The sequence below is a fragment of the Spinacia oleracea genome, chromosome 2 (genome assembly GCF_020520425.1).
Source record: "Spinacia oleracea cultivar Varoflay chromosome 2, BTI_SOV_V1, whole genome shotgun sequence".
In the NCBI taxonomy this organism is placed as follows: Eukaryota; Viridiplantae; Streptophyta; class Magnoliopsida; order Caryophyllales; family Amaranthaceae; genus Spinacia; species Spinacia oleracea.
This window is the reverse complement of record NC_079488.1, coordinates 85428093-85442848: the sequence shown is the minus strand read 5'-3', so window position 1 is coordinate 85442848 and position 14756 is coordinate 85428093. Positions and strand designations below refer to the sequence as shown.

At 33.5% G+C, this 14756-nt stretch overlaps 1 protein-coding gene and 1 long non-coding RNA gene across 2 annotated transcripts; both read left to right on the top strand.

Moving 5' to 3' along the window:
* The first annotated feature begins 7274 nt into the window (after window positions 1-7274).
* Window positions 7275-7928, top strand: LOC130467600 (uncharacterized). The gene is made up of 2 exons (XM_056836156.1): window positions 7275-7458; window positions 7558-7928. Exons 1-2 carry the CDS (start codon window positions 7275-7277, stop codon window positions 7926-7928), a joined length of 555 nt encoding a protein of 184 aa, XP_056692134.1.
* Window positions 7929-11967: 4039 nt separating this feature from the next.
* Window positions 11968-13801, top strand: LOC130467056 (uncharacterized). The gene is made up of 2 exons (XR_008927217.1): window positions 11968-12078; window positions 13535-13801. It is a non-coding gene; the product is annotated as an uncharacterized lncRNA (long non-coding RNA).
* The last annotated feature ends 955 nt before the right edge of the window (window positions 13802-14756 follow it).

Below are 14756 nucleotides of genomic sequence, written 5' to 3'. Positions count from 1 at the left end.
AGCCATTGTCAAGCAATTACTGTATTATTTCCATTATCGCAAAGCACTTTCTTTTTACTTAGATTATTAGATTATCTAGTGGATTATAGCCTCATTCCTACCCGCGGTTTTTTCCCTATTTCTGGGTTTTCCGCGTCCACACCTCTTTGTGTCGTCTCTCCTTTACCGCTTTTCTGCATTTATTTACTTAGTGTCGACCCAAGCCAAGTGTCGCCCCTAGATGAAATTTGACATAAACAGATAGTACTTTTTTTTTGTTACGTATGTTAAGATACAATCTTGAGAGAAAATTATACTAACTTTTGTGTATCTTTCGTTAAATAAAATAAAATTAAGTAACATTAACCACTGACCATGTTAAGTGGAGGTATTGATACAACGACCCTTTACATTATAGAAATAACCTTTGACAAAAACATAAGTACACGCATAGATTGAAGTTGTCAACTATATTTTCGTCAAAGTCTGTCACTGTTCTTCTGGTTCAATTACTTGTGCTTTGTTTTATGTTGAGGGTAAGTGACAAATTAATCCATGCAGATGCATGCAACTGACGTTAGTTGGTTAGTATAATCTTTACATTAACTAATTAACACTGATATACGTGTGATTGTTGACCAAATATAATAAGTTAGTAATAATTAAAACACGCATTATTCAAACTCGTATACTATTTGAAACCTAATTAAGGTAATTAAATATAACATATGGCGGAATCAACGCTAATCTAATATATAATAAGTTATTTAAGTTATAAGTTATTATATATAATATAATATATATAATATACATATATATATATATATATATATATATATATAAGCCAAGAGCTGAGGGTATTGTAGTAAATTAACTTTTCGTGTCCACTTGTCAAAATACAATTACACCCTCCCCCGTTAACCAGTTATTCACGATACAAATTTTCGGGTCCACTAGCAAACAGACTATAATACCCTCCCGTTTAACAGTTGAACATTTGACTGCGAAAATTAAAACATGCAATCCTAAAGAAAAGGGAAGGAAATCAATTAGGGGAATAGAATACATTTAATTCGGGAAATAAAATACTGAAAATTAGGGGGAAACACAATCATATCAGGAAAGGAAATAATACAAACACAGAATCAACAAAACACAATTAATACAAAAACCGAAATTATTACAAATTATTTCAAATGCCAAAAAAATAAACTCCAGAAAACTCTGTAAAACCTCTCACTGTTCTTCGTGAAAGCTCCATCACCAAAACCTCCATCACCGTTCTTCGCGAAGTCGCTCCGACACACGTAAGTAGCAGTTTTCTCAGTAATCCTTGCAAGAAATTAAAAACAGAAAAAAAAACATAATTGTTATAAATAATTCAAGATTTGTATGCATAACCATACAAAACAGTAATGAAATAATTAAAAAAAATTTATCATAATAATTTCATATGGATCTTAATTAATTATTTCGGTTTAATTCATGCTTTTAATTTCTTATGGATCTTAATTAGAGATTCACGAACTTTTTTCATACCCATAAAAAATAGAAATTAAACAATTAATGATTTCTTAATTTAATTGAATGGACATATTCAAATCTGTATTTGCATAAAAAAAAATAGAAATGAAACAATTAATGATCTTTTAATTTAATTGAATGGACATATTCAAATCTGTATGTGCATAAAAATACACATAACAATTACATTTTTTTTGTATATTATATTTTTTTGTATATAAGAATAAATATCAAATAAAAAGAGAAATGAAATACTTTATATTAATAATCATTCGTGAAATTTCATGCATAAACAATTTTGTTTTTAATATTGTTGCTTTGTAAATTGAGAATGTCTAACTAACACACTTGGGATTATTTATTTTGCAGATTTGAAAATACAAGGTATGTAATATCCCTTGCTTTTATTGTTTTATTATGGACTGAACTTTATTATTACATATTTTAATTCATTCTTTTAGTACAATAATCTCATATGTTTTTTTGGGTGTGCAATAGATTCTGAACAGACACTTCGTTGTAAATCTGATTTGTTAGAACTATGAATTGGAAAATAATTGACTTGAATCGGTTTTTCTGCAGATTTTAAGTTGGGTTTGAAGTTCAAAACGAGATACAATATCGAACAACATACGGTATGTGATTTTAATTTATGGTTTTAATTAAATAATCTATTATATTTTTTAAATCTCTAATTGCAGATTTCAAAATATAAGGTATATTCAAAAATATATTACTACTTATGAATTGAAACCATTAGTTTTTTATTATCTAAAATCAATGATGAAAACTGAAATGAAATATGGTTTTGGCATGTTTTAATTTCGACTTCAAGTACGACTTTGCATCTGGTGTCGAATTCGTCAAGGCATACAAAACACACGACAAAACCATCGACATAAGGTATGTGACCTATCAATATCCTAAACAAAATAGTATTATTCATGCAGATTTTAATCAATATGCATGCTTTTGTTGATTTTAATTAATTATTACAGATTTTAATTCATGCTTTTTATTCAGAAAAGTTGTTATTTGAATGTGATCTCTACTTTCATATTTTATTAGATACTAAGCATGCAATAAACTTTATACATTCTAAACTGATTCGGATTTAAACGATTTGGATTAACATGTGAGCTCACATTTTTAGTTTAACTAAACAAAATGAACCTAATTAACTTTAACAAAACAAACACAGTTAACTTTATTGCAAATACACTAAAAACATAAGTTACAGACCATTGCTTACAAATATAAGATAATTGATTGATTTTTGATATTAGATTGACCTTCTAAGATTAAAAAAACCCTTGCCAAAATTCAAGTTTTTGATTAAAAAAACCACACCAACAATGATGCCACACCAATTCACAAAATCCCAACAACATTGATTAATTCAACAGATAAAGTAAACATTCAAATCCACCATTCAAAAAAACAAGCAGAATAAACAAGGATAAAAATTAAATGAAACATCATACAAAATTACACAAAAACAATCAGGGACCAGAAAATCAAACGAATCTACAATAAACTCACCAGAAATTTTGATGCGCCGCCCCATCGCCTCGCCGAACCGTGACGACTAGCGCCTCGACATCTTTCTCTCCAACACGACATGCAAATCAAAATTCCCAAAAAATCAATTAAGCAAAAATTGAGAAAACAAACCATGAATTAAATTAGTTAAGCAAACAATAAATAACCTATCTATTCTACAAATCGATATTGTGCATGAAGTAAATTTTGATTATTAACCCAAAAACATGAAGTAATCAAGTTGTTATTTGCATACCATCTCTACTTTCAGATTTATGCTAAGCATGCAATAAACTTTATACATTCTTAACTGATTCGGATTTAAACTGATTTGGATTGACATGTGAGCTCACATTTTTAGTTTAACTAAACAGAATGAACCTAATTAACTTTAACAAAACAAACTCGGTTAACTTTATTGCAAATACACTAAAAACATAAGTTACAGACAATTGATTGATTTTTTGAGATTAGATTGGACTTTCTGAGATTAAAAAAACCCTTGCCAAAATTCAAGTTTTTGATTAAAAAAACCACACCAACAATGATGCCACACCAATTCACAAAATCCCAACAACATTGATTAATTCAACAGATAAAGTAAACATTCAAATCCACAATTCAAAAAAACAAGCAGAATAAACAAGGATAAAAATTCAATGAAACATCATACAAAAATTACACAAAAACAATCAGGGGCCAGAAAATCAAACGAATCTACAATAAACTCACCAGAAATTTTGATGCGCCGCCCCATCGCCTCGACCAGCGCCCCATCGCCTCGACCAGCGCCTCGACCAGCGCCTCGACGACTTTCTCTCCAACACGACATGCAAATCAAGATTCCCAAAAAATTAATTAAGCAAAAATTGAGAAAACAAACCATGAAATAAATTAGTTAAGCAAACACTAAATAACCTAACAGTTTATGGTTACCAATCTAGCGCCTCGCCTAGCGCCTCAGCTAGAGGACTGCATCGCCCAGCGCCTCAGCTAGGGGACCGCATCGCGCAACGCCCCAGCACCTTTCTCTCCAACACTACATGCAAATCAAAAGTGCAAAACAATTGGTTAATCAAAAATTAAGAAAACGAACTATAAAATTAAACCCTAAATAACCATTCTATTACAAACCCAAAAACAAGAATATATTTACAAACCCAAAAACAAGAGTATATTTCGATTACAAACCCAAAAACAAGAATTGATAAAACCCTGAAATTCTAAATCAATTCTAAAAAAGGAAAATTTAGGGCGAAGAGTTTGGGAATATACCTGTGAATTACAGATCTTCCTGACGTTTATTGTTCGCATGTAAATTCGCCAATTTTTTCAAAGATCTTCCAATTAAGTTGAAATGTGCATGTATCTCAGCCATTTTTTAGGAGAAAAAAGAAGAAAACCAACGAAATGCAAAGTTAAAGAGAGAAAGGAAAGATAGGCACCGATTAGAACTCAGATACATTAAAGAAAAGAGTAGAGAGCGGCGAAGAGAAAGGAGAAACAAACTCAAATGTTGAGCGGCGGAGAGACAAAGAGAGCGGCGAAGGTTAAGGAGAGAGAAGTTACCAACAAAATAAAATAGGGTTACAATTTCAGATTTGATATAGGAGGAGCTTTGCTTTGTCAATGAAATGAACCGGTGAGGATTATTTGGGCTTCGGGAACTTAGTAGGCCCACTCTCCACATTTTTTTAAACTAAATAGAATCCAGTAAGAAAACTATTTAATTTATTTATTAAAAAAAAATAAGAATCTGTATTTATTTTATTTATAATTAAAACTTTCTTTTTGGCAGAAAAAACACAATAGGCATCAAAATAAATATTTATTTCTCCAACACGACATGCAAATCAAGATTCCCAAAAAATTAATTAAGCAAAAATTGAGAAAACAAACCATGAAATAAATTAGTTAAGCAAACTCTAAATAACCTATCTATTCTACAAATCGATATTGTGCATGAAGTAAAGTTTGATTATTAACCCAAAAACATTAAATAATCAAAACCCTAAAATTCTAAATCAATGTCAAATAAGGCAAATTTGAGGGTTATGTTTGATTAGAGACCCGTTATTCACACTTTATTAAAAGGTAAATGAATAGATTTTAATTCCGTGGAAAATAAAAAATAAAAAGCATCAAACTAAAATATTTTATTTAATTTAAATTGAGGGTTATGATTGATTAGAGACCCGTTATCCACACTTTATTAAAATGCAAATGAATAGATTTTAATTCCGTGGAAAATAAAAAATAAAAAGCATCAAACTAAAATATTTTATTTTATTTAAATTGAAATTTTTGTTTAAAGAAAAAAGAAAAATCAAAAGGAAACACAATAAAATATTTATTGTAATTTAAATTAAAACATTCGTTCAAGTAGAAAAGAAAAACAAAAAGGCATCAACATAACCAAAACAATTACTTTAAAGTAATTGTTTTTTAAAAAAGCACATTATTTAGTAAATAACTTACATTATTCACTCTCCGATATACTTCGTACAACACGTGAATTTTAATACGTGTAGTTTTAGATTTTTGTAATGGACGAGAACGAAGATCAATGTATGCAAGATCAAAGATCCATATGGAGGGATCAAAAGCGACGACAGAGAAAATCGCTCACCCCAGAACAAATAGATCGTCTAAATACCAAACGAAGACTCACTTATGCCTCTGAAAACAAATCAAATGCTATAGCATCCCCTGAGAGTCAACCCCAAATGCCATGTTCAGAAGGGCCTATGATTGTTAACAACACTCGCAACACTTTGGGAGCTCGAAGGGCTATGGCAGACATCACTAATCGTGCCAATAATGTCACGACTGGATGTGAAAGACGTGAACGTAAGTAATCCGAACATAAAAGATTCATTTAAGTATGTAAAAATTACCACTTACCTAACTAATCAAAAACACGATTTGATAATGCAGTGCAACCTATTGATGAACTTCGTTTACTCGATACTCGGGAAAATCTAGAAAATCGATTTTTTAGCGTCGGTGAAGGTAGGGCAACAAATCTGACAATATCAGACCCAACATCAAACTCAAGAGATATGCCCAATCGATTCTTTTGTGTTGGCGAAAGCAGTACAGCCAATGCACGTATACCAGACCCTACTTCAGACGATGGAGACATGCCGCATTTTGTTGAGGCGGAGAATGAAATACGCATTCCGGGCCTATTATTCAATGTCGGTGAATGTCATGCAGTCGACACCAACAACATATCAAACCCTATCTCTGATGATATAAGGGTCTGGACAGTATGGAGAACTGGTTACAGAAATTGTGCAAGAAATTACCACGAGAGTCATGGGGTTCCTATATTCAGTTTGCCATCCATGAAAACATGTCCACATTGTCAGGCACGCCTTTTCCATTGTGAATCTACTGAACTATGTTGCTTAAGCGGGAAGGTTAACTTACCTGATTTTCCATTGTCCGCTGATATGCTTGATCTATATTCTGATCAATCGGAATATGGGACTCATTTTAGGCAAAATATTTGTAAATACAACCACGTATTTTCATTCACTTCAATGGGAGTTCATTTAGATGACGAACTAGCAAATGCACGTCAAGGCGTGTACACATTTCGTGCACAAGGTTCAATTTACCATCGCATTGGAGGTTTCTTACCTTTAAATGCAGAAGATCGTCCCCGGTTTCTTCAACTCTACATTTACGATACTGAGCATGAAAATGAAAATCGTGCAGCCGAGAACTCATCATTGCGGCTCGAAGTCATCGACAGAATCAAGAATATTTTGAATGCTCACAATCCTTTTGTCCATAATCTTCGTCATCTTGCTCAGCGTAGTGACTTAAATGATTGCAAATTTGTCATCAAAGAGAAACTTACAAATAAACATCAATACTCAATGCCGACAGCTTCCCAAGTAGCAGCAATTGTGGTTGGCGGTGATGACATTTCCAACTTGAAAGATAGGGATATCATGATAGAGTCAGTAACTAGGCAACTGAGTTATATCAAAGACACTGCCGGTTATTATGACCCATTGCAGTATCCTCTACTTTTTCCTTATGGGTCTTACGGCTGAGATTTAAACAGTCGAAGTTCCACTGGTAAAAGGTTGACATGCCGGGAATTCTATGCATACATGTTTCAGGTGCATATTTCTAATAACTCTTTTTAAGCCTTATCCTAAAAATTGTATACTTATACCTTTTCTGACCAAAACAAGTATTTTGTGATATAGATGCGTCAAAATCTTGATTCTCTAATCTTGAGAGGCGGCCGTCTACTCCAACAATTTGTTGTCGATAACTGTGTAAAAATGCAAGCCAATAATTTGAGGTGGATTGCACTCAACCAAGATAAGATACGTGCTGATTTATACAAGGGTTTAGAGGATTCTTTACATGCTGGAGAGCATAACACAGGTCCACATTTAATTAATTAAATTGATTATATTACACTCAATATAGTTCATACATTGTTTCACATGCAATAAGGTTTGTGTGTATAATGTCCATTTGCAGAAAATGTTGGACGACGGACCATACTACCATCTTCATTTGTAGGAAGTCCAAGAGATATGCACCAGAGGTATCAAGATGCCATGGCATTGGTTCATAAGTTCGGCAAGCCCGATTTATTTCTTACAATGACATGCAATCCGTCTTGGCCAGAGATACAATCAGAATTGTTGGCCGGACAAGTACCAAACGATCGTCCAGACCTGTTGACACGGGTTTTTCATGCTAAACTTGAAGAGTTGAAAAAGGATGTTTTAGAAAGGGGCATCGTCGGAACGGTTGTTGCTTATGTATATGTGATTGAATTCCAAAAGAGGGGTCTTCCACATGTTCATATGTTATTGACTAGTCTTATATGCACGCGATGCGTGTGAGATTATATAAAATTGTAGTATTACAATTAATCATCACAATATGGAATAGTAGGCAAGAAAAAATGTTCGCAAAGTTCATCTAAAGAAAAATTAATCGTCCCTTTTTAAAAAATTCTAAATAGTAACACAATTTATTCATGTGCTTACATGATTAACAATCAACATCTTAGTACCAAAATAACTAAACATATTTCTCCAGCTTTTTACGATTTTAGTAATCAAACTACAATTTTTGGATGGCATTGGAACATATTTCTCCAGCTCTTTACGAACTTTTATTGTACAAACTACGTAATCCAACTTAGTCTCTAGGTTGCGTATCTTGATAGCACAATCTACTTGGCTGGAAACACCTGCATCGCCAAAAGAAATTAAAGACAAAAGAGAACACATTAAAGAAGCACCGTCAACAATGGCAAAGTAACTACTGGACTGTAAAGGCATAAGGTGGTAAAATTTACCAATTTAAACCATCTTAAGCAAACCCCCTGCATACACCAAAACAACAGCAACACTGTAGTCCAGAAAGAACCAAAAGAAGAAATTGTGCCCAATCTGAAAACAGTAAAACAGATGCAAGCTACCAGCCTGCACTGAGCAAAAAACCAGCAGCAAGCCAACAGGTTCCCAACACACCTGTTGCAGATTAAAACAGAAGCACCACCACAGACTCACTATTAAGGCACTAAAACAACTAATTTATCCCTCTAAAGACGCCTTAGGTAAGTTACAGCCTAAATTATATAAGTGAAGAGTTATCTTAACCTGCAATTCAGAACTCGGGTTTAGATGAACCTGAACCTAAACCTAAACCTGGTTATTTGTGTTTGGCATAGATTATGTTCTACTGGCAGATCTTTGGAGGTGGATAACCATAAGCATTACCATGGACTTCGAGGATAGAGTTGCATTAACATATACTTTGGATGAAATTCAATTTATGGGACTTATCTTACAAAATTAGATATTACCATATTTGTCATTTACTATTTCATACCGGATTAGCCATAAAGTTATGTAGGACTATAGGAGTATTAGATTTAGTCTTTAAATTTATACCTTGTTGCGGCGAGGAATGAGTTCTTGCAATATCTTCTCATTAATCCTGTAACGGTGCCTCTGCAGTCCAACACTTGAACAATCAGAGAGGGAACTTGAAGAATACAGTACAAAACACTTCAATTTGAAATAGCAATCTAACATAAAAAGAAATCAAGCATGAAAAAAACACAACATCTATATAGTCTCTCACTTTATTTGATTTCCCAAATACCCACCAACTGTTGGACGAATTGCCTCAGAGAACAGAACATTAAAAATGGAAAACCCCAATTACCGTGGATACAAATTGCATTTCACATTTTTAATCTTTTAGTGTACAACTTACAGAGGATAAGAGAAAGAGAGAGAAATAAGGGAGTCATGGTTATGCCGAAAACAGCAATACATCCTTTCTCAAGTGACGAAAGAGAAAGCACAAATTTAACCCATTTTTTATCTTACCAATACCAGTTAATTTCCTCTTTCAGTTTAAGTTTGTTATTTCTGCTGCTTTTTCTGGATTATAATTAAATTAATTCATTATGATTGCTTCCTAGATTGGTGCTTATATATTTGGGGATTTTTGAAGTGAAAAATCAAAATTTCAAACCTGGTACCACACGGGGATCGAGCTGTAGTCCTGGTGTACTGCACTGGATTTCCCGTACCATCCACCGGATTCTGTTAGGATAATTCACTACTACAAAAATTGGCAAAGAGATCTATTAAATAAGACCCATTAGGTAAAAAGCAGGTCTCTTTAGTGGAAGAGACCCCGTATAACAAAAAGCGGATCTCTTATAACGCGTGGCCCTGTTAAATGAAAAAGAAAAGAGCCAATTTCACAAAACACGGGTCTGTTATCTCCCGTGGGCCCCAATTGATGAAAATGAAGAAGCCTGATATCCAAAAACACGGGTCTCTTCTCCACACCCCTCCTTTTTTTTTTATCTCTCTTCTTGTCTTCCTCTACAGCGAGCAAACAAAAGTTGAACTTTAATTTCTCTCTCCTCTACAACCTTCGACAATGTTCACTCTTCACAAAAAAAAGGAGTCTTAGTGAAAACCTAAAGAAGGCGACGGCGAAGAAGATCTTTGGAGCAGATCTGCTATCAAAAGAAGCAAATGATCGAGAGCGGATTTCACTGGTATTTCCCTTTTCTCTGCAATGTTTGCTATTTGTTTTGAAGTTCTATCGTAATTAAAGGTTCAATCGTTAAAATTGGATGGTGATACTTGCCTAAGGTGCAGGTTTTTCAATTAGTTTGTTCTTTTTCAGCATGTAAAATTGTGACAATTGCAGGTATTTGATGTTATATTTGTCACTGATAGATTTAGGTTTAATGTGTATTCAATTGAAATTGAAACTGCTTGATTTATGAAATTGTCCACTTAAACTTTAATGGAATAAACAACAGAAAATGTGCAATTTTGCTAATTTGGTTCAATTAGACGCGATTCTTGGTTATTCGGATAATTATTGTTGGTTTATGTTGCTGATTGCTTGGTTTCAAACTCCAGACCTCCATTTATACGTCGACTAATCTTGTTGTTGGTTAACTGCCCGGAAGGTATTGTGAATATAATTATAGAAGGTGGGGAAGTTTTGTATCTATTTTCTGCAATTTTTTCGCAGTAGGTGCCCATGGTAATTCCCTTATTTTGTTGATATCCACCACTCATAGAGAACGTAACGAAACTGCTCCATCTTGCGCATTTAATAGTTCAGGACCTATTAAAAGTATCCTGGTGTATAACCAACATTTACTTTTTTGAGTCTTCTATCTTCTGAAATCTGCCACTGTTAATGGGCATTTGCATAGTCCATGACTTGAATCATTTGCATATTTAATGACTTGAATCAAAATTGTCTTTTTTAACAGGTTTTTTCCCCTATATTTTGTAGTGGTGTGGCTGAACAGGGAAACGATGAAGCTACAAAGCTGCAGGTAACGAATTCAAAGAGGTTAGTAAAGGTAGAGGCACTCCTCTGTTTGCAGCTCCTGATTTATGTGCCTTTGGAACCTTTTTTTCCCTGGGTGCAGCAGTTCCTGAATGAGATCTTGTAAATTACCAAGCAGAAGTTTTGGTTAAAATAGCTAGGTAAAATAAGCTTATTACCTTATGTTTATCCCAACATATTTTGAATGTTGTTGAATTTTTTTGTTGGGTGTTTGTCTGTGTGTTTGGAACTGGTTTTGCTGGTGGTAGTGTTCAGGCCTATTTGCTTGAGGTGTTAGCACTTAGCAGTAGTTTTGTACAAACCTTCTTAGAGATTTTTGCTTGCATTGCCTTCCTTTCTTGAATTGTTTATGAGTTGTTGAAGACACAATGTAATCAAAAGTTGAAAAGGACCAATTAATTCAACCAAGGTAAAGTCACCCGTTGCTTATCGTAGTCGAATGACTTCTCTGCTTGCTAAAAGTACAGCTGATAACTTTATAACTTAAGTAAGACATTGTTTCCTTTCCTAGTTTTTTGTCTCAGTCATGTTACCGAAAACTGATTGGGTAGAAGTTTTCCTTGTCCACATTTTATGTACTGTTCTGGCCCCACTACTACAAAAGTTGGCAAAGAGATTCCTCAAATAAGACCCATAATTCTCCTTTATGTTCGTTCTGATATTTTTGGTGTAATGCTCAGCTATATTTTTAAGGGTTTTCTTGTTTATTTCTGATATATGCAGTGCTAGTATATTTTAGTGATGTGAAATTATGATGGAAGTGATGTCTTTGTTTGAATTACAGGACGTTTTCAAATGTTGCTCCAACTAAACCTTTTAGACTTGGATTGGATGAGATTTTGAACACTCTTGACAGGGCCTACATTATCACTGAGTAGGTATATGAAGTTTGAAATCATATTCTAGATGTTTATTTCCCTGTAAGGGAACATCTAAACTATATATTACATAAGTGTATGTTATTATACTGTATGATGTATTTGAAAAGGTTATGCCTCATAGTTTGATTTTCACTTCCTCATTCAGGAATATGATGTTGTTGCCGAGCTAGACACCCTAGAAGGAGAGTAAGAAGAATCGTACAAAGATAGCATAATACTTCGATTATCCAACTCCAACCTCACTTCACAGACACCAGATATGCAGGTGGGACATCTTCTCCATATCAATCAATCATGGATTATTCAAAAATAATCACTTAGTGCTTAATTACCTGAGTGACTCCAAGTAAATAATCAGGAACCCCCTCATATTTTTTGGAAGAGGGTTAGAAGAAAGGGTTTCATGCTTAATTCATTTCACCTGAATCCCCTTATGTGAATTTTTTCATAGCTTTCGTCTGAACCTGAATGTATGATTCATTTCTGGTTACACTGGAACGCTGCTTTTATATTTGAGAATCAGTCAACACGGCTATAACATTTGACTGTTCTTTTTGTAGCTTTCGTGAAACAAGCTGTAGGAACTAATGTTTGTACTGTATAACTCTTTGATAATCTACCTGATATGACGAATTCATGATTTTTAAAGCATATCTTCTGGTGGACTTAAGCATTGTTATAAAGATGGAGCTTCCTTGATCTTGTATCAAAAGTTTCGTTAAGGTGTTATAGGCGTAGGATTGGGCTTGCTTATGGAGTTATGTGGCGTATGTCTTTGCCTTTCTGATATGATATGGGTTTAGCCTTTTCTCTAAGTATTCGAGTATTAATTACCTTATCAATTTGCATTTTATTTGAAAAATGTCTATCCCTCCAATGAATTATCTTGTTGATTTTTCTTGTTGTGTGAAATTGCTTTAATTTCCTTACCTGGTTGGCTAATTGTACTGTATTTAGTCTCACTTTAGTTATCTGAGAATTATTAGGTAGATCTGAATATTTGAAAAGTTTTAAGAATACAGTGAAATTTTTTCAAAGAAAAAGGTTGGATGAGAAATAACTAGCATTTTCTGAAATGTACAAACAGGCTGTAGCCTGTAGGTTTATCAAAGTGTCCATGAAGGAGTCAACTATGGATCAAGTTTCAGTTATTAATCCATCTCAATATACACAAGTCAAAAGTCACAGACAGTTACCCAGTGGTTAAGTGAGTAATATACCTTCAACTTTTTGTCAGAACTCATATTCTGATGATTTATTGACTTTGGATTCTTTCAATTCCTCTATGTTTGTCTAACTTACAGATTCATGGATCACAAGCATTGCTCGTGGTTATCCCGGCCTTAAATTAACTTGTTTATAATTTCTTTGTCGATCACAAGCATTCTATATATTTCGTATATACTATGATGTGGGTTTGCTGCTGCAATACTCTGGTGGTGTTTCTTTTTGTTGTGGATAAGTGGGATTGCAGTCCTGTTAGAATTTCAGTTGGTTGGTGTTGTTGGATGGCTACCTGCTGTTTTTTTTGGAGTTTTCTTTGGTGTCTTAATGCTGATGTCCTTTAGTTTAGGCAACGAAATAAATTTCCCGTAATATATTGATGGTTGGTATTCACAGTTTCATTCAGCTGTTTATATATTTCTTATCGTAAATCGGTAAATGAGTCGGTTTTTTTAAATTATCCTTTGTTTAACTACTAATTATGCTACTCATTACAGTTTTCTGAAGAAACTTATTCATCGGGAAATGTGGATGAGGTTAGAGATATGTGGGTCGAGTATTTGCTCAAGCAAGAAGCGGATGAAGAAAACCAAGTTGATGGTATGAAAATAACTCCATGAGTTTCGGTTCCAATTGTTGGTAAATTGGCGTGAATGATTATATTTTTGAATTGATTTTTGTTTTACGTTTTTTGGAAATTGCGATGTAAAGCTTTGACGTTTATGCAAATTACAATTTATGTAAAGCTTGCGTTTTGAGCATTACTTGTGGGAAATTTATTTTTTTTGTTAATATATGGATTATGGAATTGTTCTCTAATTATTACAAATTATGTATTATAGCAGGTGTGGTTTTGTGCGTTTGATGCCTGCTGGCAGGTGTAACATATGTATATTAATTCTGAATTGGCGCAACTGACATGTATTCTGCTATTATCGATTTTTTTTTTTCAAAAAAAGGTTTCAAAGAGACCCGTCAGGTGTAATAAAGGCTCTCTAGTTATAATAATAAAAAATTCAAAGAGACCCCATATCTAAGATATGAGATCTTAATTTGAAAAAATAATAATAATAAAAATAACAAAGAGACCCCCTATCTTATATATGAGGTCTTAACTACTTTAATAAACAAAAATAAAAATATTCAAAGAGACCTCTTATCTCAGTTATGGGGTCTGAACATTTAACAAACAGATCTCATATCTCTAATAAGAGGTCTCTTTCCCTTCTAAAATATTTTCACCAACGTTTACATAAGAGACCCTATTTCTTACGTGGGAGGTCTCTAACTTTTAACAAACAGACCCCTTCTTCATGAGGGGGTCTCTTTATCAAAGAGACCTGTGAGATAGAGACCCCTTGAAAGGAGATCTCTTAAGCCATTTTGGAAGGGTCTCTTTGCCCTTTTTTGTAGTAGTGATTGCGTTAGGAGAATTGGATTTTCTGTTAGATGAATTTCTCCTAAATAAAACCAAAAAACTAAATAACATGTGATAATTATAAAACCAAACACAAAATTCCAAGAAAATAAAATAATTCACCACTAACAACACGCAGCGTTAATCTCGAACCACTAAGCACAAATCAGCTAAGCATGAGAGACATGTACTGATACTGAGTACAAATTGCCATCAACTTTTAGCCTTTTAGCATAAGAGACATGTACTGATACGGAGTACAAATTTCCATCAACAATTTAAAAGCTAATACACTCGGAAGA